General features: G+C 48.9%; 1 protein-coding gene across 48 annotated transcripts in view; it reads left to right on the top strand.

Annotated features, from left to right (window-relative positions):
- Positions 1 to 25,472, top strand: part of pcsk6 (proprotein convertase subtilisin/kexin type 6) — a 92,628-nt gene that overhangs the window by 65,051 nt on the left and 2,105 nt on the right. Inside the window, exons 17-26 of one of the 48 annotated variants that reach the window (XM_038969094.1) lie at positions 1,467 to 1,554; positions 1,776 to 2,191; positions 2,465 to 2,567; positions 2,600 to 3,145; positions 3,210 to 3,287; positions 3,366 to 3,397; positions 3,515 to 3,748; positions 4,086 to 4,436; positions 7,637 to 7,766; positions 19,731 to 19,843. In XM_038969094.1, coding sequence (XP_038825022.1) covers positions 1,467 to 1,554; positions 1,776 to 2,191; positions 2,465 to 2,567; positions 2,600 to 3,145; positions 3,210 to 3,287; positions 3,366 to 3,397; positions 3,515 to 3,748; positions 4,086 to 4,436; positions 7,637 to 7,766; positions 19,731 to 19,843 — 2,091 coding nt within the window. Of the gene's footprint in view, positions 1 to 1,466; positions 1,555 to 1,775; positions 2,387 to 2,464; positions 3,327 to 3,365; positions 3,398 to 3,475; positions 3,930 to 3,968; positions 4,476 to 7,636; positions 7,767 to 19,730; positions 19,844 to 25,472 lie in introns of those variants that run through there. The other 47 variants (XM_038969119.1, XR_005472941.1, XR_005472949.1 and 44 more) reach the window with 47 other exon arrangements.

The raw sequence follows: 25,472 nt of genomic DNA, 5'->3' as shown, positions 1-25,472 counted from the left end.
GGTCCTGGGGCTCTGTTCACAAACACAAACACACCCCACAGAGCCCCAGGACAGCAACACAATTAGACCCAACCAAATGATGAGAAAACAAAAAGATAATTACTTGACACATTGGAAAGAATTAACAAAAAAACTGAGCAAACTAGAATGCTATTTGGCCCTAAACAGAGAGTACACAGTGGCAGAATACCTGACCACTGTGACTGACCCAAGCTTAAGGAAAGCTTTGACTATGTACATACTCAGTGAGCATTGCCTTGCTATTGAGAAAAGCCACCATAGGCAGACCTGACTCTCAAGAGGAGACAGGCTATGTGAACACTGCCCACAAAATGAGGTGGAAACTGAGATGCACTTCCTAACCTCCTGCCAAATGTATGACCATATTAGAGACACATATTTCCCTCAAATTACACAAATCCACAAAGAATTTGAAAACAAACCCAATTTTGATAAACTCCCATATCTACTGGGTGAAATACCACAGTGTGCCATCACAGCAGCAAGATTTGTGACCTGTTGCCACAAGAAAAGGTTAACCAATGAAGAACAAACACCATTGTAAATACAACCCATATTTATGTTTATTCATTTTCTCTTTTGTACATTAACCATTTGTACATTGTTACAACACTGTATATATACATAATATGACATTTGTAATGCCTTGATTCTTTTGGAACTTCTGTTAGTGTAATGTTTACTGTTCATTTTTATAGTTTATTTCACTTTTGTATTTTATCTACTTCACTTGCTTTGGCAATGTTAAGATGTGTTTCCCATGCCAATAAAGCCCCTTGAATTGAATTGAGAGAGGGAGACTGAGAGAAGGCGAGAGAGACAGAGAGGGTGACTGAGAGAGGGAGAGGGAGAGAGAGGGAGAGAGAGAGAGACAGAAAGAGGGAGACAGAGAGACTGAGAGAGAGAGAGACGGAGAGAGAGAGAAAGACAGAAAGAAGGAGACAGAAAGAGGGCGACAGAGAGAGAGACAGAGACTGAAAGACTGAGAGAGAGGCAGAGGGAGAGAGAGGGAGAGAGAGAGACAGAAAGAGAGAGAGACAGAAAGAGGGAGACAGAAAGAGAGAGAGAGAGAGACAGAGAGACTGAGAGCCTGTGAAAGTTGGTTTCATGGTTGTTTGTGTGTTTGGTTTTGGTGGTTGAATGAGCAGTCCTCTGAGTACTGTACTGAGTTAAAAATGGATAACTATATTTATTTCTCACGCTCTCTTCCCATCTGCCCCCTCTACCTCTCCTCCTTCCCCTCCCTTCCTTCCTTCCTTCCTTCCTTCCTTCCTTCCTTCCTTCCTTCCTTCCTTCCTTCCTTCCTTCCTTCCTTCCTTCCTTCCTTCCTTCCTTCCTTCCTTCCTTCCTTCCTTCCTTCCTTCCTTCCTTCCTTCCTTCCTTCCTTCCCTCCCTCCCTCCCTCCCTCCCTCCCTCCCTCCCTCCCTCCCTCTCCCTCTCCCTAGTTCAGAGGAAGTGTCTGAGGTGTCATGAGAACTGTATGAAGTGTCTGCGGGACTCAGACAGGTGTACTGCCTGTAACGACGGCTACAGGTAAACTACATGTAATCTCTTTAGGGAATGTCACTGATGAAAAATGTAATGTAGAAAACATAAGCGTGCTTTTGTGTCTGTGTGTGTGTGTTTTTTGTGTGTGTGTTTTGTGTGTGTGTGTGTGTGTGTGTGTGTGTGTGTGTGTGTGTGTGTGTGTGTGTGTGTGTGTGTGTGTGTGTGTGTGTGTGTGTGTGTGTGTGTGTGTGTGTGTGTGTGTGCAGTCTGGCAGGGATGACCTGTGTTCCGGAGTGTGCCAACGGAACCTTCTTTCATCTGGAGGAGATGAAGTGTAGTCCCTGTCACACCTCCTGCTCTACCTGCACAGGTCAGTGTCCCTGTCACACCTCCTGCTCTACCTGCACAGGTCAGTGTCCCTGTCACACCTCCTGCTCTACCTGCACAGGTCAGTGTCCCTGTCACACCTCCTGTTCTACCTGCACAGGTCAGTGTCCCTGTCACACCTCCTGCTCTACCTGCACAGGTCAGTGTCCCTGTCACACCTCCTGCTCTACCTGCACAGGTCAGTGTCCCTGTCACACCTCCTGTTCTACCTGCACAGGTCAGTGTCCCTGTCACACCTCCTGCTCTACCTGCACAGGTCAGTGTCCCTGTCACACCTCCTGTTCTACCTGCACAGGTCAGTGTCCCTGTCACACCTCCTGCTCTACCTGCACAGGTCAGTGTCCCTGTCACACCTCCTGTTCTACCTGCACAGGTCAGTGTCCCTGTCACACCTGCTGTTCTACCTGTACAGGTCAGTGTCCCTGTCACATCTCCTGTTCTACCTGCACAGGTCAGTGTCCCTGTCACACCTCCTGTTCTACCTGCACAGGTCAGTGTCCCTGTCACACCTCCTGTTCTACCTGTACAGGTCAGTGTCCCTGTCACACCTCCTGTTCTACCTGCACAGGTCAATGTCCCTGTCACACCTCCTGCTCTACCTGCACAGGTCCTGTCACACCTCCTGCTCTACCTGCACAGGTCCTGTCACACCTCCTGCTCTACCTGCACAGGTCCTGTCACACCTCCTGCTCTACCTGCACAGGTCAGTGTCCCTGTCACACCTCCTGCTCTACCTGCACGGGTCAGTGTCCCAGTCACACATCCTGCTCTACCTGCACAGGTCAGTGTCCCTATCACACCTCCTGCTCTACCTGCACAGGTCAGTGTCCCTGTCACACCTCCTGCTCTACTTGCACAGGTCAGTGTCCCTGTCACACCTCCTGCTCTACCTGCACAGGTCAGTGTCCCTGTCACACCTCCTGTTCTACCTGCACAGGTCAATGTCCCAGTCACACATCCTGCTCTACCTGCACAGGTCAGTGTCCCTATCACACCTCCTGCTCTACCTGCACAGGTCAGTGTCCCTGTCACACCTCCTGCTCTACCTGCACAGGTCAGTGTCCCTGTCACACCTCCTGCTCTACCTGCACAGGTCAGTGTCCCTGTCACACCTCCTGTTCTACCTGCACAGGTCAGTGTCCCTGTCACACCTCCTGTTCTACCTGCACAGGTCAGTGTCCCTGTCACACCTCCTGTTCTACCTGCACAGGTCAGTGTCCCTGTCACACCTCCTGTTCTACCTGCACAGGTCCTGTCACACCTCCTGCTCTACCTGCACAGGTCCTGTCACACCTCCTGCTCTACCTGCACAGGTCAGTGTCCCTGTCACACCTCCTGCTCTACCTGCACGGGTCAGTGTCCCAGTCACACATCCTGCTCTACCTGCACAGGTCAGTGTCCCTATCACACCTCCTGCTCTACCTGCACAGGTCATTGTCCCTGTCACACCTCCTGCTCTATTTGCACAGGTCCTGTCACACTTCCTGTTCTACCTGCACAGGTCAGTGTCCCTGTCACACCTCCTGTTCTACCTGCACAGGTCAGTGTCCCTATCACACCTCCTGCTCTACTTGCACAGGTCAGTGTCCCTGTCACACCTCCTGCTCTACCTGCACAGGTCAGTGTCCCTGTCACACCTCCTGTTCTACCTGCACAGGTCAGTGTCCCTGTCACACCTCCTGTTCTACCTGCACAGGTCAGTGTCCCTGTCATACCTCCTGCTCTACCTGCACAGGTCAGTGTCCCTGTCACACCTCCTGTTCTACCTGCACAGGTCAGTGTCCCTGTCACACCTCCTGTTCTACCTGCACAGGTCAGTGTCCCTGTCACACCTCCTGTTCTACCTGCACAGGTCAATGTCCCTGTCACACCTCCTGCTCTACCTGCACAGGTCCTGTCACACCTCCTGCTCTACCTGCACAGGTCCTGTCACACCTCCTGCTCTACCTGCACAGGTCAGTGTCCCTGTCACACCTCCTGCTCTACCTGCACGGGTCAGTGTCCCAGTCACACATCCTGCTCTACCTGCACAGGTCAGTGTCCCTATCACACCTCCTGCTCTACCTGCACAGGTCAGTGTCCCTGTCACACCTCCTGCTCTACTTGCACAGGTCAGTGTCCTTGTCACACCCCCTGCTCTACCTGCACAGGTCAGTGTCCCAGTCACACCTCCTGCTCTACCTGCACAGGTCAGTGTCCCTGTCACACCTCCTGCTCTACCTGCACAGGTCAGTGTCCCAGTCACACCTCTTGCTCTACCTGTACAGGTCAGTGTCGCTGTCACACCTCCTGCTCTACCTGCACAGGTCAGTGTCCCTGTCATACCTCCTGCTCTACCTGCACAGGTCAGTGTCCCTGTCACACCTCTTGCTCTACCTGTACAGGTCAGTGTCCCTGTCACACCTCTTGCTCTACCTGTACAGGTCAGTGTCCCTGTCACACCTCCTGTTCTACCTGCACAGGTCAGTGTCCCTGTCACACCTCCTGCTCTACCTGCACAGGTCAGTGTCCCTGTCACACCTCCTGCTCTACCTGCACAGGTCAGTGTCCCTGTCATACCTCCTGCTCCACCTGCACAGGTCAGTGTCCCTGTCACACCTACTGCTCTGCCTGCAAAGGTCAGTGACCGTCACACCTCCTGCTCTACCTGCACAGGTCAGTGACCGTCACACCTCCTGCTCTACCTGCACAGGTCAGTGTCCGTCACACCTCCTGTTCTCATAAAGATAGGAGTAAAAAATATTGGCATCCCTGTTTGCAATACTCCGGCACTCTCCTCTTGCGAGGGTAATGGCACTGAGCCTTTTTGTCAAATGTTTTAAAAGGACAGATGAAGTTAGCAGGAGTCTGGGGGGGGAAGTGTGTGTGTGTGTGTGTGTGTGTGTGTGTGTGTGTGTGTGTGTGTGTGTGTGTGTGTGTGTGTGTGTGTGTGTGTGTGTGTGTGTGTGTGTGTGTGTGTGTGTGTGTGTGTGTGTGTGTGTGTGTGTGTGTGTGTTAAGCCACCAGTTTATAGTTTCCGTGACAGGTTTCTGGAATGCATTTTTGAGTATTACACTCAATGCCAATAGTAAACGTTTGCATTGTTTCACTCAATGGCCTCTTAACATTGAACTATTAATGAATGTCAGGATCAAATGTCAACGGTCTATATGACCCATATATGGAGGTCATAGTGTCAGAGTGACCTTGCTGTGTCACACTGTCATACTGGCCTGTTCTGGTGAGAACATCTCCCATGCTCCAGCACATACAGTGCCTTCAGACAGCATTCATACCCTTTGACTTATTCCACATTTTGTTGTGTTACAACCTGCATTTTCTCACCCATCTACACACAATACCGCATAATGACCCCATAATAATAAAACATGTTTCTAAACATGTTTTATTGAAAATTAAATACAGAAATATCTAATTTACATAAGTATTCACACCCCTTTGCTATGACACTCCAAATTGAGCTCAGGTGCCTCCAATTTCATTTGATCATCCTTGAGATGTCACTTGATTGGAGTCCACCTGTGGCCAATTCAATAGTTTGGATATGATTTAGAAAGAAACACACCTGTCTATATAAGGTCCCACAGTTGACTGTGCATGTCAGAGCAGAAACTATACCATGAAGTCTAAGCAACTGTCTGTAGATCTCTGAGATAGGATGAGGCATATATCTGGGGAAGGGTAGAAAACAATTTCTAGAGGGTTGAAAGGTTCCAAGAGCACACTGGTTTCCATCACTGGCCGTCTGACCAAGCTAAGCCACCGAGCAAGAAGGACCTTGGTCAGGGAGGTGACTTAGAACCCTACAGAGTTCCTTGGCTTAGATGGGAGAACCTTCCAGAAGGACAACAGTCTCAGCACTTCACCAATCTGGGCTTTATGGGAGAGTGGCCAGACGGAAGCCACTCCTGAGAAAAAGTTACAAGACAGCACACCTGGAGTTTGCAAAAAGGCATGTGAAAGACTCTGAGATCATAAGGCAAAAGATTCTGTGGTGTGATGAGACAAACATGTACTCTTTTGAATGAATGCACAGCGCTACGCCTGGAGAAAACCAGGCACAGCTCATCACCTGTCTAACACAATCCCTACCGTGAAGCATGGTGGTGGCAGCATCATACTATGGGGATGCTTTTCAGTGGCATCTGGGAGACTGGTGAATAGCCAAATACAGGCAAATCCTTGATGAGAACCTGCTTCAGAGAGCAAATGACCTTAGACTGCGGTCGAAGATTTACGTTTCAACAGGAAAACACCAAGCATACAGCCAAAGCAACGCTGGAAAGGCTTCAGAACCAGAATGTGAAAGTCATTGAGTGGTCCAGTCAAAGCCCAGACTTGAAGATTGCTTTTCACCGTCGCTCCCCATTTAACTTAACAGAGTTTGAGAAAAGGAAGAATTGGAGAAAATCCCCAAATCCATATGTGTATAGCTGATACTGACATACCCAAGACGACTCAATGCTGTAATCGCCTCCAAAGGGTGCTTCTACAAAGTATTGACTCAGGGGTGTGAAAACTTATGTAAATTAGATATTTATGTATTTAATTTAATACCTTTGCAAAAATGTCTAAAACCATATTTTCACTTTGTTATTATGGGGTATTGTGTGTAGATGGGTGAGAGAAAAAATCGATTTAATCAATTTTGATTTCAGGCTACAAAATGTGGAATAAGTCAAGAGGTTTATACTTTCTGAAGGCCCTGTCATTTGGCCAAGTTTCAGCCTCCTGGCAGAGACACTTGTGTGCGTGGTCAAAGAGCTCTATGTTCATGTCATCCAACAAATATAAATGTCTGGAGTTGGCTAAACGGCACTGGCACTTGGATTGGAACCTGTGCTATGGTCCGAAGACATGAAAATACCATCATTTCACAACGAATTAAAACTTAATTTGCCAACTAAAAGGTTGCTTGCCAGTTCTGCTTATCGTGATCATTACTTTCGGCACGGTGTCGACATCTCACGTCTGTGATCTACATGGGTGTCAGATTTAAGTCAATTCGCTCATTGATTTACATTAATTAAATCGGCCCCTAATTATGTTGCTGTGTCCTGGGGTTAGGCCGTCGGACGCAGTTGACATTTAGCTGGCGAAGCTCTGGTGTTGCCCTGAGCCAGTAGTATTGACAGACAGAGCCAGACGTGCTGTGGGGAGAGAAAGCTGAGGGATTAGATTGTGTGTGTGCACATGTGTGCGTGCTTGTGTGCATGTCTGTGGAACAAGTGAACTTTGCCTCAAAACACCCAGTAGAGAGAGACGCTTATTGCTGTAGTAGAGGAGCTGAATTAGTGGTTCACCTCTCAACCAAGGCCCTGGCACTGATTGTAATGAGAGAAAGAGGGGGTACATTAAAGGGATTGTTCGTTCCCAAAACAAGCCAGACATTTTCCTAAAGGCGTGTATCTGCCTTCAATTCCAAATAATTGTATCAATTTCTTATATGTTGTTATTGGCAATTGGGATTAGGAAAGGTATCATCATTTTGAGTGCGGTCGGACCACCATTGCATTTGATGTTTTACTTTTGGTCTACGCACCACCGCATGTTCAGGGGACAGACGTTTAAAGTATTTTGAACCAGGAACGGACTGGGACCAGAAATCGGCCCAGGAATTTCTTACACACCAGACAATTTGTTTCCTTGAGGACCATATTTATTAACCAAATAATGATACAACTCACCCCATTGGACTAAAGATGGACCAGTCCTTTTCTGTTTGGAACTGTTGCTGTAGGTCCAGGGAAGGAGGAGTGTATCCAGTGTGCCAAAGATCACCTGCAGCAAGAGTGGAGGTGTGTTCAGACCTGCGCCCCAGGATACTACTCAACAGAGGATGCTGGCTACCACCAGGGGATGTGTCACAAGTGAGTGACCCCATCATCAGGCTTAATTGTATTTCAGTCATTTAGCAGACACTCTTAGCCAGAGCGAATTACCATACATTCTGGTCCCTTTTGGGAATTGAACCCACAACCCTGGCATTGCAAGTTCCATGCGCTACTAACTGAGCTACCCGGGACAAGCACTGAAGCCCCTGCATTCATCTGGGCATATCATTTTAAGAGAGATACAGTACCCTTCTAACACTATTGGGCCAACCCAAACTGTACTGTACTGGGTATTTGGATCTTTTCTTTTCACATTGTCCTGTCCAGCACTGTTCCAGTGGATCCAAGTATGGTGGATGTGTAACCAGGCTACAGTACAGCTTGGCTTGGCTTGGCTCTGTAGCGTGAAAAGTGCCAAACAGGAGATTCGGGGTCAGTTTTCCATACAGAATTTCCATTTCTTTCTAGTCCAAGAAAAGGCTTAATTTCCAGAAAAATCAGTTGTCAGTTAAAAAAAAACACAATTAAGGCTTAGTTAAACTCCAAGTTATTCATCTATTTCTCTTAAAAGTAGTCTAAACTCAGGCCTCCCGGGTGGCGCAGTGGTCTAAGGCACTGCATCGCAGTGTGTCACCAGTGTCACCAGAGATACTGGGTTCGGGCCCAGGCTTTGCCGCAGCCGGCTGTGACCGGGAGGCTCATGGGGAGACGCACAATTGGCCCGGTGTTGTCCAGGTTAGGGAGAGTTTACCCTGCAGGGATATCCTTGTCTCATTGCACACTAGTGACTCCTGTGGTGGGCTGGGCGCTGACCAGGTTGCTAGGTGTACGGTGTTTCCTCTGACACATTGGTGTGGCTGGCTTCCGGGTTGGATGTGCGTTGTGTCAAGAAGCAGTGCGGCTTGGTTGGGTTGTGTTTCGGAGGACCCATGGCGCTTGAGACCTTCGCCTCTCCCGAGTCCGTACAGAAGTTGCAGCGATGAGACAAGACAGTAACTACTACTAATTGGATACCAAGAAATTGGGGGTAAAATAAAAATACAAATATTTTTTTAAGTAGTCTAAACTCCAGCTGAGTTCATATTCTGAACCCTCTGTGGCAAAGATTAGCAGCCTCTAATTAGATATAATTAGATGGTGTCAATCTTTCCTATTCATGTGGGATTAAGGCGTAAAGAAATCTCTGAACTAACTTCAACATTAGCGCTTCTCTTAAAGAAATCTCTGAACTACCTTCAACATCAGCGTTCCTCTTATAGAAATCTCTGAACTACCTTCAACATCAGCGCTTCTCTTAAAGAAATCTCTGAACTACCTTCAACATCAGCGCTCCTCTTAAAGAAATCTCTGAACTACCTTCAACATCAGTGCTTCTCTTAAAGAAATCTCTGAACTACCTTCAACATCAGTGCTTCTCTTAAAGAAATCTCTGAACTACCTTCAACATCAGTGCTTCTCTTAAAGAAATCTCTGAACTACCTTCAACATCAGTGCTTCTCTTAAAGAAATCTCTGAACTACCTTCAACATCAGCGCTTCTCTTAAAGAAATCTCTGAACTACCTTCAACATCAGTGCTTCTCTTAAAGAAATCTCTGAACTACCTTCAACATCAGCGCTCCTCTTAAAGAAATCTCTGAACTACCTTCAACATCAGTGCTTCTCTTAAAGAAATCTCTGAACTACCTTCAACATCAGTGCTTATCTTAAAGAAATCTCTGAACTACCTTCAACATCAGTGCTTCTCTTAAAGAAATCTCTGAACTACCTTCAACATCAGTGCTTCTCTTAAAGAAATCTCTGAACTACCTTCAACATCAGTGCTCCTCTTAAAGAAATCTCTGAACTACCTTCAACATCAGTGCTTCTCTTAAAGAAATCTCTGAACTACCTTCAACATCAGCGCTCCTCTTAAAGAAATCTCTGAACTACCTTCAACATCAGTGCTTCTCTTAAAGAAATCTCTGAACTACCTTCAACATCAGTGCTTCTCTTAAAGAAATCTCTGAACTACCTTCAACATCAGTGCTTCTCTTAAAGAAATCTCTGAACTACCTTCAACATCAGTGCTTCTCTTAAAGAAATCTCTGAACTACCTTCAACATCAGTGCTCCTCTTAAAGAAATCTCTGAACTACCTTCAACATCAGTGCTTCTCTTAAAGAAATCTCTGAACTACCTTCAACATCAGCGTTCCTCTTAAAGAAATCTCTGAACTACCTTCAACATCAGTGCTTCTCTTAAAGAAATCTCTGAACTACCTTCAACATCAGTGCTCCTCTTAAAGAAATCTCTGAACTACCTTCTCTTACACTCTTTCTGTTTCTTTTCACTTTCATTTTCTATTTCCACTTGTCTCGCTCTCCCTTCTCTCTCTCCCTTCTTTCCCTCCCCTCTCTTCCTTCTCTCTCTCCTCTCTGTCCCTTCTCCCTCCCTTCTCTCTACCTCCCTTCTTCAGTTGGAGACTGACTGACTGAGGGTCAGTACCATCGACCATCTGGGTCTCATTAATTGGTATGTCTCTCGCTGTCTCGCTCTCTCTCTCCCTTTCTGTCTTGCTCTCTCTCTCAAATAATTTGTTCCAAACGCCTAAACCCAGGCACAAAGGTGTGCGCAATGGTGTGCGCAATGAAAGTTCCAGAGGGATCTGTGACAATACTACCCCCCCCCCCCCCCCCCCCCCCCCCCCACTAGCACAGCGGTCTTGAGGACGATCACAGGAACGCAGTGCGGGTCGAACAGGACCTGATGCAGCTGACGAAGTTGCGTCGTCGTCGGACGGGCCATTTGTGGCTGCTGTTGCAAAAAAAACACAGCTCCACTATATCCTTCTGTCTGTTCTCCCTGTTCTCCTCCTCCCTCTGCTCCACTATATCTTTCTGTCTGTTCTCCCTCTGCTCCTCTATATCCTTCTGTCTGTTCTCCCTCTGCTCCACTATATCCTTCTGTCTGTTCTCCCTCTGCTCCACTATATCCTTCTGTCTGTTCTCCCTCTGCTCCTCTATATCTTTCTGTCTGTTCTCCCTCTGCTCCACTATATCCTTCTGTCTGTTCTCCCTCTTCTCCTCCTCCCTCTGCTCCACTATATCCTTCTGTCTGTCCTCCCTCTGCTCCACTATATCCTTCTGTCTGTTCTCCCTCTGCTCCACTATATCCTTCTGTTTGTTCTCCCTCTTCTCCTCCTCCCTCTGCTCCACTATATCCTTCTGTCTGTCCTCCCTCTGCTCCACTATATCCTTCTGTCTGTCCTCCCTCTTCTCCTCCTCCCTCTGCTCCACTATATCCTTCTGTCTGTTCTCCCTCTGCTCCACTATATCTTTTTGTCTGTTCTCCCTCTGCTCCACTATATCCTTCTGTCTGTTCTCCCTCTGCTCCACTATATCCTTCTGTCTGTTCTCCCTCTTCTCCTCCTCCCTCTGCTCCACTATATCCTTCTGTCTGTTCTCCCTCTGCTCCACTATATCTTTTTGTCTGTTCTCCCTCTGCTCCACTATATCCTTCTGTCTGTTCTCCCTCTGCTCCACTATATCCTTCTGTCTGTTCTCCCTCTGCTCCACTATATCCATCTGTCTGTTCTCCCTCTGCCCCACGATATCTTTCTGTCTGTTCTCCCTCTGCTCCACTATATATTTTTGTCTGTTCTCCCTCTGCTCCACTATATCCTTCTGTCTGTTCTCCCTCTACTCCACTATATCTTTCTGTCTGTTCTCCCTCTGTTCCACTATATCTTTTTGTCTGTTCTCCCTCTGCTCCACTATATCCTTCTGTCTGTTCTCCCTCTGCTCCACTATATCTTTCTGTCTGTTCTCCCTTTGCTCCACTATATCCTTCTGTCTGTTCTCCCTCTACTCCACTATATCTTTCTGTCTGTTCTCCCTCTGCTCCACTATATCTTTCTGTCTGTTCTCCCTCTGCTCCACTATATCCTTCTGTCTGTTCTCCCTCTGCTCCACTATATCTTTCTGTCTGTTCTCCCTCTGCTCCACGATATCTTTCTGTCTGTTCTCCCTCTGCTCCACTATATCCTTCTGTCTGTTCTCCCTCTACTCCACTATATCTTTCTGTCTGTTCTCCCTCTGCTCCACTATATCTTTCTGTCTGTTCTCCCTCTTCTCCTCCTCCCTCTGCTCCACTATATCTTTCTGTCTGTTCTCCCTCTGCTCAACTATATCCTTCTGTCTGTTCTCCCTCTGCTCAACTATATCCTTCTGTCTGTTCTCCCTCTACTCCACTATATCTTTCTGTCTGTTCTCCCTCTGCTCCACTATATCTTTCTGTCTGTTCTCCCTCTTCTCCTCCTCCCTCTGCTCCACTATATCTTTCTGTCTGTTCTCCCTCTTCTCCTCCTCCCTCTGCTCCACTATATCTTTCTGTCTGTTCTCCCTCTTCTCCTCCTCCCTCTGCTCAACTATATCCTTCTGTCTGTTCTCCCTCTACTCCACTATATCCTTCTGTCTGTTCTCCCTCTGCTCCACTATATCCTTCTGTCTGTCCTCCCTCTGCTCCTCTATATCCTTCTGTCTGTCCTCCCTCTGCTCCTCTATATCTTTCTGTCTGTTCTCCCTCTACTCCACTATATCTTTCTGTCTGTTCTCCCTCTGCTCCACTATATCCTTCTGTCTGTTCTCCCTCTGCTCCACTATATCCTTCTCTCTGTTCTCCCTCTGCTCCACTATATCTTTCTGTCTGTTCTCCCTCTTCTCCTCTATATCTTTCTGTCTGTTCTCCCTCTGCTCCACTATATCCTTCTGTCTGTTCTCCCTCTGCTCCTCTATATCTTTCTGTCTGTTCTCCCTCTGCTCCACTATATCTTTCTGTCTGTTCTCCCTCTGCTCCTCTATATCCTTCTGTCTGTTCTCCCTCTGCTCCACTATATCTTTCTGTCTGTTCTCCCTCTGCTCCACTATATCCTTCTGTCTGTTCTCCCTCTGCTCCACTATATCTTTTTGTCTGTTCTCCCTCTGCTCCACTATATCCTTCTGTCTGTTCTCCCTCTGCTCCACTATATCTTTCTGTCTGTTCTCCCTCTGCTCCACTATATCTTTTTGTCTGTTCTCCCTCTGCTCCACTATATCTGTCTGTCTGTTCTCCCTCTGCTCCACTATATCCTTCTGTCTGTTCTCCCTCTGCTCCACTATATCCTTCTCTCTGTTCTCCCTCTGCTCCACTATATCTTTCTGTCTGTTCTCCCTCTTCTCCTCTATATCTTTCTGTCTGTTCTCCCTCTGCTCCACTATATCTTTCTGTCTGTTCTCCCTCTGCTCCACTATATATTTCTGTCTGTTCTCCCTCTACTCCACTATATCTTTCTGTCTGTTCTCCCTCTGCTCCACTATATATTTTTGTCTGTTCTCCCTCTGCTCCACTATATCTTTCTGTCTGTTCTCCCTCTGCTCCACTATATCTTTCTGTCTGTTCTCCCTCTTCTCCTCCTCCCTCTGCTCCACTATATCTTTCTGTCTGTTCTCCCTCTGCTCCTCTATATCCTTCTGTCTGTTCTCCCTCTGCTCCACTATATCTTTCTGTCTGTTCTCCCTCTTCTCCTCCTCCCTCTGCTCCACTATATCTTTCTGTCTGTTCTCCCTCTGCTCCTCTATATTCTTCTGTCTGTTCTCCCTCTGCTCCACTATATCCTTCTGTCTGTTCTCCCTCTGCTCCACTATATCTTTCTGTCTGTTCTCCCTCTGCTCCACTATATCTTTCTGTCTGTTCTCCCTCTGCTCCTCTATATCCTTCTGTCTGTTCTCCCTCTGCTCCACTATATCCATCTGTCTGTTCTCCCTCTGCTCCTCTATATCCTTCTGTCTGTTCTCCCTCTGCTCCTCTATATCCTTCTGTCTGTTCTCCCTCTGCTCCACTATATCTTTCTGTCTGTTCTCCCTCTGCTCCTCTATATCCTTCTGTCTGTTCTCCCTCTGCTCCTCTATATCCTTCTGTCTGTTCTCCCTCTGCTCCTCTATATCTTTCTGTCTGTTCTCCCTCTGCTCCACTATATCCTTCTGTCTGTTCTCCCTCTGCTCCACTATATCTTTCTGTCTGTTCTCCCTCTGCTCCTCTATATCCTTCTGTCTGTTCTCCCTCTGCTCCACTATATCTTTCTGTCTGTTCTCCCTCTGCTCCTCTATATCCTTCTGTCTGTTCTCCCTCTGCTCCTCTATATCCTTCTGTCTGTTCTCCCTCTGCTCCTCTATATCTTTCTGTCTGTTCTCCCTCTGCTCCACTATATCCTTCTGTCTGTTCTCCCTCTGCTCCACTATATCTTTCTGTCTGTTCTCCCTCTGCTCCTCTATATCCTTCTGTCTGTTCTTCCTCTGCTCCACTATATCTTTTTGTCTGTTCTCCCTCTGCTCCACTATATCTTTCTGTCTGTTCTCCCTCTGCTCCTCTATATCCTTCTGTCTGTTCTCCCTCTTCTCCTCCTCCCTCTGCTCCACTATATCTTTCTGTCTGTTCTCCCTCTTCTCCTCCTCCCTCTGCTCCACTATATCCTTCTGTCTGTTCTCCCTCTTCTCCTCCTCCCTCTGCTCCACTATATCTTTCTGTCTGTTCTCCCTCTGCTCCACTATATCTTTCTGTCTGTTCTCCCTCTGCTCCACTATATCTTTCTGTCTGTTCTCCCTCTGCTCCTCTATATCTTTCTGTCTGTTCTCCCTCTGCTCCACTATATCTTTTTGTCTGTTCTCCCTCTGCTCCACTATATCCTTCTGTCTGTTCTCCCTCTACTCCACTATATCTTTCTGTCTGTTCTCCCTCTGCTCCACTATATCTTTCTGTCTGTTCTCCCTCTGCTCCTCTATATCTTTCTGTCTGTTCTCCCTCTGCTCCACTATATCCTTCTGTCTGTTCTCCCTCTGCTCCACTATATCTTTCTGTCTGTTCTCCCTCTGCTCCTCTATATCTTTCTGTCTGTTCTCCCTCTGCTCCACTATATATTTTTGTCTGTTCTCCCTCTGCTCCACTATATCTTTCTGTCTGTTCTCCCTCTGCTCCTCTATATCTTTCTGTCTGTTCTCCCTCTGCTCCACTATATCCTTCTGTCTGTTCTCCCTCTACTCCTCTATATCTTTCTGTCTGTTCTCCCTCTGCTCCTCTATATCTTTCTGTCTGTTCTCCCTCTGCTCCACTATATCCTTCTGTCTGTTCTCCCTCTGCTCCACTATATCTTTCTGTCTGTTCTCCCTCTGCTCCTCTATATCTTTCTGTCTGTTCTCCCTCTGCTCCACTATATATTTTTGTCTGTTCTCCCTCTGCTCCACTATATCTTTCTGTCTGTTCTCCCTCTGCTCCTCTATATCTTTCTGTCTGTTCTCCCTCTGCTCCACTATATCCTTCTGTCTGTTCTCCCTCTACTCCTCTATATCCTTCTGTCTGTTCTCCCTCTACTCCTCTATATCCTTCTGTCTGTTCTCCCTCTGCTCCACTATATCTTTCTGTCTGTTCTCCCTCTGCTCCACTATATCTTTCTGTCTGTTCTCCCTCTGCTCCACTATATCCTTCTGTCTGTTCTCCCTCTGCTCCACTATATCCTTCTGTCTGTTCTCCCTCTGCTCCACTATATCCTTCTGTCTGTTCTCCCTCTGCTCCACTATATCCTTCTGTCTGTTCTCCCTCTGCTCCACTATATCCTTCTGTCTGTTCTCCCTCTGCTCCACTATATCCTTCTGTCTGTTCTCCCTCTGCTCCACTATATCTTTCTGTCTGTTCTCCCTCTGCTCCACTATATCCTTCTGTCTGTTCTCCCTCTGCTCCACTATATCCTTCTGTCTGTTCTCCCTCTGCTCCACTATATCCTTCTGTCTGTTCTCCCTCTGCTCCTCTATATCCTTCTGTCTGTTCTCCCTCTGCTCCACTATATCCTTCTGTCTGTTCTCCCTCTGCTCCACTATATCCTTCTGTCTGTTCTCCCTCTGCTCCACTATATCCTTCTGTCTGTTCTCCCTCTGCTCCACTATATCTTTTTGTCTGTTCTCCCTCTGCTCCACTATATCCTTCTGTCTGTTCTCCCTCTGCTCCTCTATATCCTTCTGTCTGTTCTCCCTCTGCTCCTCTATATCCTTCTGTCTGTTCTCCCTCTGCTCCACTATATCCTTCTGTCTGTTCTCCCTCTGCTCCACTATATCCTTCTGTCTGTTCTCCCTCTGCTCCACTATATCCTTCTGTCTGTTCTCCCTCTGCTCCTCTATATCCTTCTGTCTGTTCTCCCTCTGCTCCACTATATCCTTCTGTCTGTTCTCCCTCTGCTCCACTATATCCTTCTGTCTGTTCTCCCTCTGCTCCTCTATATCTTTTTGTCTGTTCTCCCTCTGCTCCTCTATATCCTTCTGTCTGTTCTCCCTCTGCTCCACTATATCCTTCTGTCTGTTCTCCCTCTGCTCCACTATATCTTTCTGTCTGTTCTCCCTCCGCTCCACACATTATTCTTTGTCATCTCCATAATTGTCTTTAAATCAGATGGCGTTGTGCAGTCAAACAGGATCAACAGGACTGACTGAGGGTGTAAATCTCACCTACACCGATGCCCAGAATTTAATAGCAGCATCAACATCCCTTTAGCTCACCGTAATGACTGAGTGCGGGGTGGTGAGGGGCACTCGCTTTCTCAATCTCTCTCTCGTTCTCTCTCTCCTCTATCTCTCTTTCTCTCTCCTCTCGCTATCTCTCCTCTCTTTCCACTGAGGAGTGGGGAGGGAGAAATCTGTTTTTGACGCACAGGGATTTTTATAAATCAGTCCAGTGGTTTATGGGAGATGTCAGGAACAAATAGAGGCTCTGATAGAAGGTCAAGGTTTTGCGACGGCACCAGGTATGGATTGTCCTTTAGTTCTTTCTCTATGTCATCGTCTTGCTCTCTTTTTGTCTCTCTAGCTCACACTTTCCTTCTTTATGTCTCTCTGTCTTTCTCTCTCTCTAGCTCTCATTCTCTCTCATTCTCTCTCTCTCTCACTCTTCCCCCCTCTCTCCGCCCTCTCTCTCTCTCTCATTCTCTCTTAAGCTCTCATTCTCTCTCTCTAGCTCTCATTCTCTCTCCGCTCTCTCTCTCTCTATTCCCCTCTCTCTCTCTTTCTCTAGCTCTCACTCTCTAGCTCTCACTCTCTCTCTCTATCTCTCATTCTCTCTCCCCTCTCTCTCTCTCTATCCCCCTCTCTCTCTCTCTCTAGCTCTCATTCTCTCTCTCTATCTCTCATTCTCTCTCCCCTCTCTCTCTCTCTATTCCCCTCTCTCTCTCTAGCTCTCACTCTCTCTCTCTAGCTCTCACTCTCTCTCTCTAGCTCTCATTCTCTCTCCCCTCTCTCTCTATCCCCCTCTCTCTCTCTCTAGCTCTCACTCTCTCTCTCTATCTCTCATTCTCTCTCCCCTCTCTCTCTCTCTATCCCCCTCTCTCTCTAGCTCTCATTCTCTCTCCCCTCTCTCTCTCTCTCTCTACCCCCCTCTCTCTTTCTCTAGCTCTCACTCTCTCTCTCTAGCTCTCATTCTCTCTCCACTCTCTCTCTCTCTATCCCCCCCTCTCTCTCTCTAGCTCTCATTCTCTCTCCCCTCTCTCTCTCTATCCCCCTCTCTCTCTCTAGCTCTCATTCTCTCTCCCCTCTCTCTCTCTCTATCCCCCTCTCTCTTTCTATAGCTCTCACTCTCTCTCTCTAGCTCTCATTCTCTCTCCCCTCTCTCTCTCTCTATCCCCCTCTCTCTTTCTCTAGCTCTCACTCTCTCTCTCTAGCTCTCATTCTCTCTCCACTCTCTCTCTCTCTATCCCCCTCTCTCTTTCTCTAGCTCTCACTCTCTCTCTAGCTCTCATTCTCTCTCCCCTCTCTCTCTCTCTATCCCCCTCTCTCTCTCTCTCTACCCCCCTCTCTCTTTCTCTAGCTCTCACTCTCTCTCTCTAGCTCTCATTCTCTCTCCCCTCTCTCTCTCTCTACCCCCCCTCTCTCTCTCTCTCTCTCTCTATCTAGCTCTCACTCTCTCTCTAGCTCTCATTCTCTCTCCCCCTGTCTCCCCCCTCACTCTATTTCTCTTCCTCTCTCACTTCCTCTGTCTTTGCTTCCCTCTCAGTTTCTCTTTCTTGTTTACTCTCTCTGGTTTGGGGCAGGAGCTGGAAATTGCAGGGGGAAAGAGGGATAGTCAGGAGGAGGAAGAGAAGGGGTGTGGGTGGCTTGTGGCCACGGTGCTAGAAGGCAATAAAATAGCTGTAAAGGCTATGACCCATGGGTAACAAGGCAAGGAAAGGTTTTAATTACAAGAGAAAGAGCGACAGAGAGAGAGGGGGGGAGAGAGAGAGAACCTGTTTACAGTATATATCACGTCATATGAGCGTCTGAAAAAGAGGGCTTTATTATTGGCATGCAGAAACATCAAATATTATGTTGTTCTATTTCGATCTATTATTGAAAGCGACCGGTTAAAAAAAATTGAAGAAAAACCTAATCATATCGCAAAGAACTAATCCTAATTAGCATGGCCAGTTTAAATACATTTAGTCTATCTTGTGACTCCACTCACTCTCTCTCTGTCTCTGTCTCTCTCTATCACCTCTTTCTCTTTCTATTGCTTTACATTGTTACAGTTCTTGTTGAGCCATGTCACTCTCGCTCCCCCTATCCCATCATCCACTCTCTCTCCCCTTGTCCCATCATCCACTCTCTCTCCCCCTGTCCCATCATCCACTCTCTCTCCCCTGTCCCATCATCCACTATCTCTCCCCCTGTCCCATCATCCACTCTCTCTCCCCTTGTCCCGTCATCCACTCTCTCTCCCCTTGTCCCATCATCCACTCTCTCTCCCCTTGTCCCATCATCCACTCTCTCTCCCCCTGTCCCATCATCCACTCTCTCTCCCCTTGTCCCATCATCCACTCTCTCTCCCCCTGTCCCATCATCCACTCTCTCTCCCCCTGTCCCATCATCCACTCTCTCTCCCCCTGTCCCATCATCCACTCTCTCTCCCCCTGTCCCATCACCCGTTAGGTCAGACCCTGTCCCATCACCCGTTAGGTCAGACCCTGTCCCATCACCCGTTAGGTCAGACCCTGTCCCATCACCCGTTAGGTCAGACCCTGTCCCATCACCCGCTAGGTCAGACCCTGTCCCATCACCCGTTAGGTCAGACCCTGTCCCATCACCCGTTAGGTCAGACCCTGTCCCATCACCCGTTAGGTCAGACCCTGTCCCATCACCCGTTAGGTCAGACCCTGTCCCATCACCCGTTAGGTCAGACTCTGTCCCATCACCCGTTAGGTCAGACCCTGTCCCATCACCCGTTAGGTCAGACCCTGTCCCATCACCCACTAGGTCAGACCCTGTCCCATCACCCGTTAGGTCAGACCCTGTCCCATCACCCACTAGTTCAGACCCTGTCCCATCACCCACTAGGTCAGACCCTTCCATAAATATTTATAACATAATTGTCTTCTTGTCGCTATTCATTATCCAATACATTCTCTTTCTGTCTCTCAACCTCCCCCCTCTCTCTTTCTCTACCCCTATGTCTCTCCCTCTCTCTCTCAACCTCCCCCCTCTCTCTTTCTCTACCCCTCTCTCTCCTCTCTCTCAACCTCCCCCCTCTCTCTTTCTCTACCCCTCTGTCTCTCCTTCTCCCTCTCAACCTCCCCTCTCTCTCTTTCTTTACCCCTCTGTCTCTCCTTCTCCCTCTCAACCTCCCCTCTCTCTCTTTCTCTACCCCTCTGTCTCTCCTTCTCCCTCTCAACCTCCCCTCTCTCTCTTTCTCTACCCCTCTGTCTCTCCTTCTCCTTCTCCCTCTCAACCTCCCCTCTCTCTCTTTCTCTACCCCTCTGTCTCCCCTTCTCCCTCTCCACCTCCCCTCTCTCTCTTTCTCTACCCCTCTGTCTCTCCTTCTCCCTCTCCACCTCCCCTCTCTCTGTCTCTCTCTTTCTACATCTCTCTGGGGGGGAAAGGCCCACTTTGTTTTCTGGACGTATTCCATACTCTTTCTTTCTTTTCATTCTCTCTCATTCTCTTTTGTCCCTCCATCTTATTGTGTGGGTGCGGTGTCCAGGTGTGAGGAGAATTGCCTGAGTTGCGACGGCCCCGGGACGACCTGTGTCAAGTGCAAAGACAGCTACAACCTCGTCAGCAGGACGTGCATCGTGAACGCCACCTGTAACAATGGTGAGTGTATGAAAGCTTGTTGAGGGTCACTCAAAAAGCCTGAAATACACACTCACACTTTCAGACACACAAATAGCGGTGGTGACACATACCCCAGCAGTTCTTTCTCTGGTGGGATGACAATACAGGAGACTTGTGTGAATGAATTGTGTGAATGCAGAACAGATTGGCGCAGGGTGCTAACAATGTCATTGCTGTGACCCCTGTGTCACACTTAATCTCATTCCCCCTGAGTGAAGTAGGTGGCGGTTCTGAAAGGCCTGTAATTGCCATTAACAAGTGCTTTGAATTCTCTCTCGGAGCATCAAGTTGCATCCCAAATTGCACCCTATGGGCCTGGTCCAAAGTAGTGCACTATATGTGGAATAGGGTGCCATTTGGGAGCCAGATACAGTAGCTACTGCAGCTAGGCTCTTAGAAGCTGCTTTCAGCTTTCGGCTCTCACAGCCAGAACCACCTGCTTGGTCGTTATTGTAATAACTAGTTGGTCTTTTTACCGCCATGTGAAAATGGACCCTAACTGAACCGAGCAGAGGAATTTTAAATTTAATGGGCTTTGTCCCTTTTCTGAAGTGTGTGGTGGTGGTGGGGCTTTGTCCCTTTTCTGAAGTGTGTGGTGGTGGTGGTGGGGCTTTGTCCCTTTTCTGAAGTGTGTGGTGGTGGTGGTGGGGCTTTGTCCCTTTTCTGAAGTGTGTGGTGGTGGTGGGGCTTCGTCCCTTTTCTGAAGTGTGTGGTGGTGGTGGGGCTTCGTCCCTTTTCTGAAGTGTGTGGTGGTGGTGGTGGTGGGGCTTTGTCCCTTTTCTGAAGTGTGTGGTGGTGGTGGGGCTTTGTCCCTTTTCTGAAGTGTGTGGTGGTGGTGGTGGTGGTGGTGGTGGTGGTAGTGGGGCTTTGTCCCTTTTCTGAAGTGTGTGGTGGTGGTGGGGCTTTGTCCCTTTTCTGAAGTGTGTGGTGGTGGTGGGGCTTCGTCCCTTTTCTGAAGTGTGTGGTGGTGGTGGGGCTTTGTCCCTTTTCTGAAGTGTGTGGTGGTGGTGGGGCTTTGTCCCTTTTCTGAAGTGTGTGGTGGTGGTGGTGGTGGTGGTGGTGGGGCTTCGTCCCTTTTCTGAAGTGTGTGGTGGTGGTGGGGCTTTGTCCCTTTTCTGAAGTGTGTGGTGGTGGTGGTGGTGGTGGTGGTGGTAGTGGGGCTTTGTCCCTTTTCTGAAGTGTGTGGTGGTGGTGGTGGGGCTTTGTCCCTTTTCTGAAGTGTGTGGTGGTGGTGGTGGTGGTGGTGGGGCTTCGTCCCTTTTCTGAAGTGTGTGGTGGTGGTGGGGCTTCGTCCCTTTTCTGAAGTGTGTGGTGGTGGTGGGGCTTTGTCCCTTTTCTGAAGTGTGTGGTGGTAGTGGGGCTTTGTCCCTTTTCTGAAGTGTGTGGTGGTGGTGGGGCTTCGTCCCTTTTCTGAAGTGTGTGCTGGTGGTGGTGGGGCTTTGTCCCTTTTCTGAAGTGTGTGGTGGTGGTGGTGGTGGTGGGGCTTTGTCCCTTTTCTGAAGTGTGTGGTGGTGGTGGTGGGGGGGCTTCGTCCCTTTTCTGAAGTGTGTGGTGGTGGTGGGGCTTTGTCCCTTTTCTGAAGTGTGTGGTGGTGGTGGTGGTGGGGCTTTGTCCCTTTTCTGAAGTGTGTGGTGGTGGTGGTGGGGGGGCTTCGTCCCTTTTCTGAAGTGTGTGGTGGTGGTGGGGCTTTGTCCCTTTTCTGAAGTGTGTGGTGGTGGTGGTGGGGGGGCTTCGTCCCTTTTCTGAAGTATGTGGTGGTGGTGGGGCTTTGTCCCTTTTCTGAAGTGTGTGGTGGTGGTGGGGCTTTGTCCCTTTTCTGAAGTGTGTGGTGGTGGTGGGGCTTCGTCCCTTTTCTGAAGTGTGTGGTGGTGGTGGGGCTTCGTCCCTTTTCTGAAGTATGTGGTGGTGGTGGTGGGGCTTTGTCCCTTTTCTGAAGTATGTGGTGGTGGTGGGGCTTCGTCCCTTTTCTGAAGTGTGTGGTGGTGGTGGTGGGGCTTTGTCCCTTTTCTGAAGTATGTGGTGGTGGTGGGGCTTTGTCCCTTTTCTGAAGTGTGTGGTGGTGGTGGTGGTGGTGGGGCTTTGTCCCTTTTCTGAAGTGTGTGGTGGTGGTGGGGCTTCGTCCCTTTTCTGAAGTGTGTGGTGGTGGTGGTGGTGGTGGTGGTGGGGCTTTGTCCCTTTTCTGAAGTGTGTGGTGGTGGTGGTGGTGGTGGTGGGGCTTCGTCCCTTTTCTGAAGTGTGTGGTGGTGGTGGGGCTTCGTCCCTTTTCTGAAGTGTGTGGTGGTGGTGGGGCTTTGTCCCTTTTCTGAAGTGTGTGGTGGTGGTGGGGCTTCGTCCCTTTTCTGAAGTGTGTGGTGGTGTTGGTGGGGCTTTGTCCCTTTTCTGAAGTGTGTGGTGGTGGTGGTGGTGGGGCTTTGTCCCTTTTCTGAAGTGTGTGGTGTTGGTTGGGCTTCGTCCCTTTTCTGAAGTATGTGGTGGTGGTTGGGCTTTGTCCCTTTTCTGAAGTGTGTGGTGGTGTTGGTGGGGCTTTGTCCCTTTTCTGAAGTGTGTGGTGGTGTTGGTGGGGCTTTGTCCCTTTTCTGAAGTGTGTGGTGGTGGTGGTGGTGGGGCTTTGTCCCTTTTCTGAAGTGTGTGGTGGTGGTTGGGCTTTGTCCCTTTTCTGAAGTATGTGGTGGTGGTTGGGCTTTGTCCCTTTTCTGAAGTGTGTGGTGGTGTTGGTGGGGCTTTGTCCCTTTTCTGAAGTGTGTGGTGGTGGTGGTGGTGGTGGTGGTGGTGGTGGGGCTTTGTCCCTTTTCTGAAGTGTGTGGTGGTGGTGGGGCTTTGTCCCTTTTCTGAAGTGTGCGGTGGTGGTGGTGGTGGTGGTGGGGCTTTGTCCCTTTTCTGAAGTGTGTGGTGGTGTTGGTGGGGCTTTGTCCCTTTTCTGAAGTGTGTGGTGGTGGTGGGGCTTTGTCCCTTTTCTGAAGTATGTGGTGGTGGTGGTGGGGCTTCGTCCCTTTTCTGAAGTGTGTGGTGGTGGTGGTGGTGGGGCTTCGTCCCTTTTCTGAAGTGTGTGGTGGTGGTGGGGGGGCTTCGTCCCTTTTCTGAAGTGTGTGGTGGTGGTGGTGGGGCTTCGTCCCTTTTCTGAAGTGTGTGTGGTGGTGTTGGTGGGGCTTCGTCCCTTTTCTGAAGTGTGTGGTGGTGGTGGGGGGGGGGCTTTGGAGCTGGGGGTAGTGATTCATACAGTAGGCTTTCACAATGGATCGTGACGAGTGTCATTTTAGACAAAGGGCCATTTTATTCTGGCTAGGAAATGTAAATGAATTGGACATTTGCGGTGGTTGACAAAGGTACCAATGCAAATAATAGTTTTGCTTGAAAAATCTGATAGTTTTTCTTTGATATGATATTATCATAACAATATCACACCAAGATGGTTTGTTGCTTTTGCGTGGGACAACATTCATATGACACGGTGATGGTGGTATAGAATAAGATATTTAAAGGTAGTGTTAAAGTGTTTCCCCCTGACTTACAGTAACACTCTATTGATGCTATTTGGCTGTGTGGAGAGAGTCAGTCAGAGGGGAGTTGGGAGAGAGTCGGTCAGAGAGGGGAGTTGGGAGAGAGTCGTCAGAGAGGGGAGTTGGGAGAGAGTCGGTCAGAGAGGGGAGTTGGGAGAGAGTCGGTCAGAGAGGGGAGTTGGGAGAGAGTCGGTCAGAGAGGGGAGTTGGGAGAGTGTCGGTCAGAGAGGGGAGTTGGGAGAGAGTCGTCAGAGAGGGGAGTTGGGAGAGAGTCGGTCAGAGAGTGGGGGTTGGTAGAGAGTCGGTCAGAGAGGGGGGTTGGTAGAGAGTCGGTCAGAGAGGGGAGTTGGGAGAGAGTCGGTCAGAGAGGGGAGTTGGGAGAGAGTCGGTCAGAGAGGGGGGTTGGTAGAGAGTCGGTCAGAGAGGGGAGTTGGGAGAGAGTCGGTCAGAGAGGGGAGTTGGGAGAGAGTCGGACAGAGAGGGGAGTTGGGAGAGAGTCGGTCAGAGAGGGGAGTTGGGAGAGAGTCGGTCAGAGAGGGGAGTTGGGAGAGAGTCGTCAGAGAGGGGAGTTGGGAGAGAGTCGGTCAGAGAGGGGGGTTGGTAGAGAGTCGGTCAGAGAGGGGAGTTGGGAGAGAGTCGGTCAGAGAGGGGAGTTGGGAGAGAGTCGGTCAGAGAGGGGAGTTGGGAGAGAGTCGGTCAGAGAGGGGAGTTGGGAGAGAGTCGGTCAGAGAGGGGAGTTGGGAGAGAGTCGGTCAGAGAGGGGAGTTGGGAGAGAGTCGGTCAGAGAGGGGAGTTTGGAGAGAGTCGGTCAGAGAGTGGGGGTTGTGAGAGAGTCGGTCAGAGAGTGGGGGTTGTGAGAGAGTCGGTCAGAGAGTGGGGGTTGTGAGAGAGTCGGTCAGAGAGTGGGGGTTGTGAGAGAGTCGGTCAGAGAGTGGGGGTTGTGAGAGAGTCGGTCAGAGAGTGGGGGTTGTGAGAGAGTCGGTCAGAGAGGGGAGTTGGGAGAGAGTCGGTCAGAGAGGGGAGTTGGAAGAGAGTCGGTCAGAGAGGGGAGTTGGGAGAGAGTCGGTCAGAGAGTGGGGGTTGTGAGAGAGTCGGTCAGAGAGTGGGGGTTGGTAGAGAGTCAGTCAGAGAGGGGAGTTGGGAGAGAGTCGGTCAGAGAGGGGAGTTGGGAGAGAGTCGGTCAGAGAGGGGAGTTGGGAGAGAGTCGGTCAGAGGGGAGTTGGGAGAGAGTCAGTCAGAGAGGGGAGTTGGGAGAGAGTCGGTCAGAGAGGGGAGTTGGGAGCGAGTTGGTCAGAGAGGGGAGTTGGGAGGTTGCCATGTTTATGAGGTTGCCATGTTCATGAGCTTACCATGTTCATTAGGTTACCATGTTCATTAGGTTACCATGTTGGCCCGCTTTATGTCTAACCTGCCTGTTTCTGCATTCTACAACCCTAACGGCCCGTCCAAAAGGTGAGGTAAAGAATGAATGAGAAGAGTCTAGCTCTATCTTGCTAAGCCTTGCTAAGCCTTACTATCTGGGGGATATAGAGCTGTAATGTTGGATGTTTCACATACTGGCTATCGAGACATCTTATGAAATGTTTTTTATTCTGTTTTTACAGGGGCGGAGTTCGTCCAATTGGATGCACTCAGCAAGATATTGGATATAGGAATAGACACACTGCTTTCCAGACTTGGGTTCAAATACAATTAGAAATCTCAACAAAAAAACTTTCAGCTTTTACTTTTGCTTGCTCGGAGTGCCAGATGGTCAGTGTTTACAGTTTTGGGACTATTCTATTGGCCGATTACACCAGGCAAGCTCAATCAAGCACAGATAAAGCATTTTATATTATTTCAAATAGTATTTGAACCCTGGTCTGCTGCCTTCTGCAAACCTCGTAGCTCGTTCCCCAATATATTTTTTTAAAGAAACACCCCTACGTTTGTGCCTTTAGGAAATATTTCACGTTCAGATTCTCTCACCGTAAGTTTGAGTTACTTTCAGTTGTTGTGCCCCGCGGGGTGCTCGCTCGCTCAGGTCTCCAGGGGTGGTTCTCAACTGCGTGCCGCAGGATGTGAGAGGAAGGGATGTGATTTGGGTTTGAAAGAGCAACTAGGGCCCATAG

This window comes from Salvelinus namaycush, chromosome 30 (assembly GCF_016432855.1).
Source record: "Salvelinus namaycush isolate Seneca chromosome 30, SaNama_1.0, whole genome shotgun sequence".
NCBI lineage: Eukaryota > Metazoa > Chordata > Actinopteri > Salmoniformes > Salmonidae > Salvelinus > Salvelinus namaycush.
This window is presented reverse-complemented; position numbering and strand designations above follow the sequence as displayed.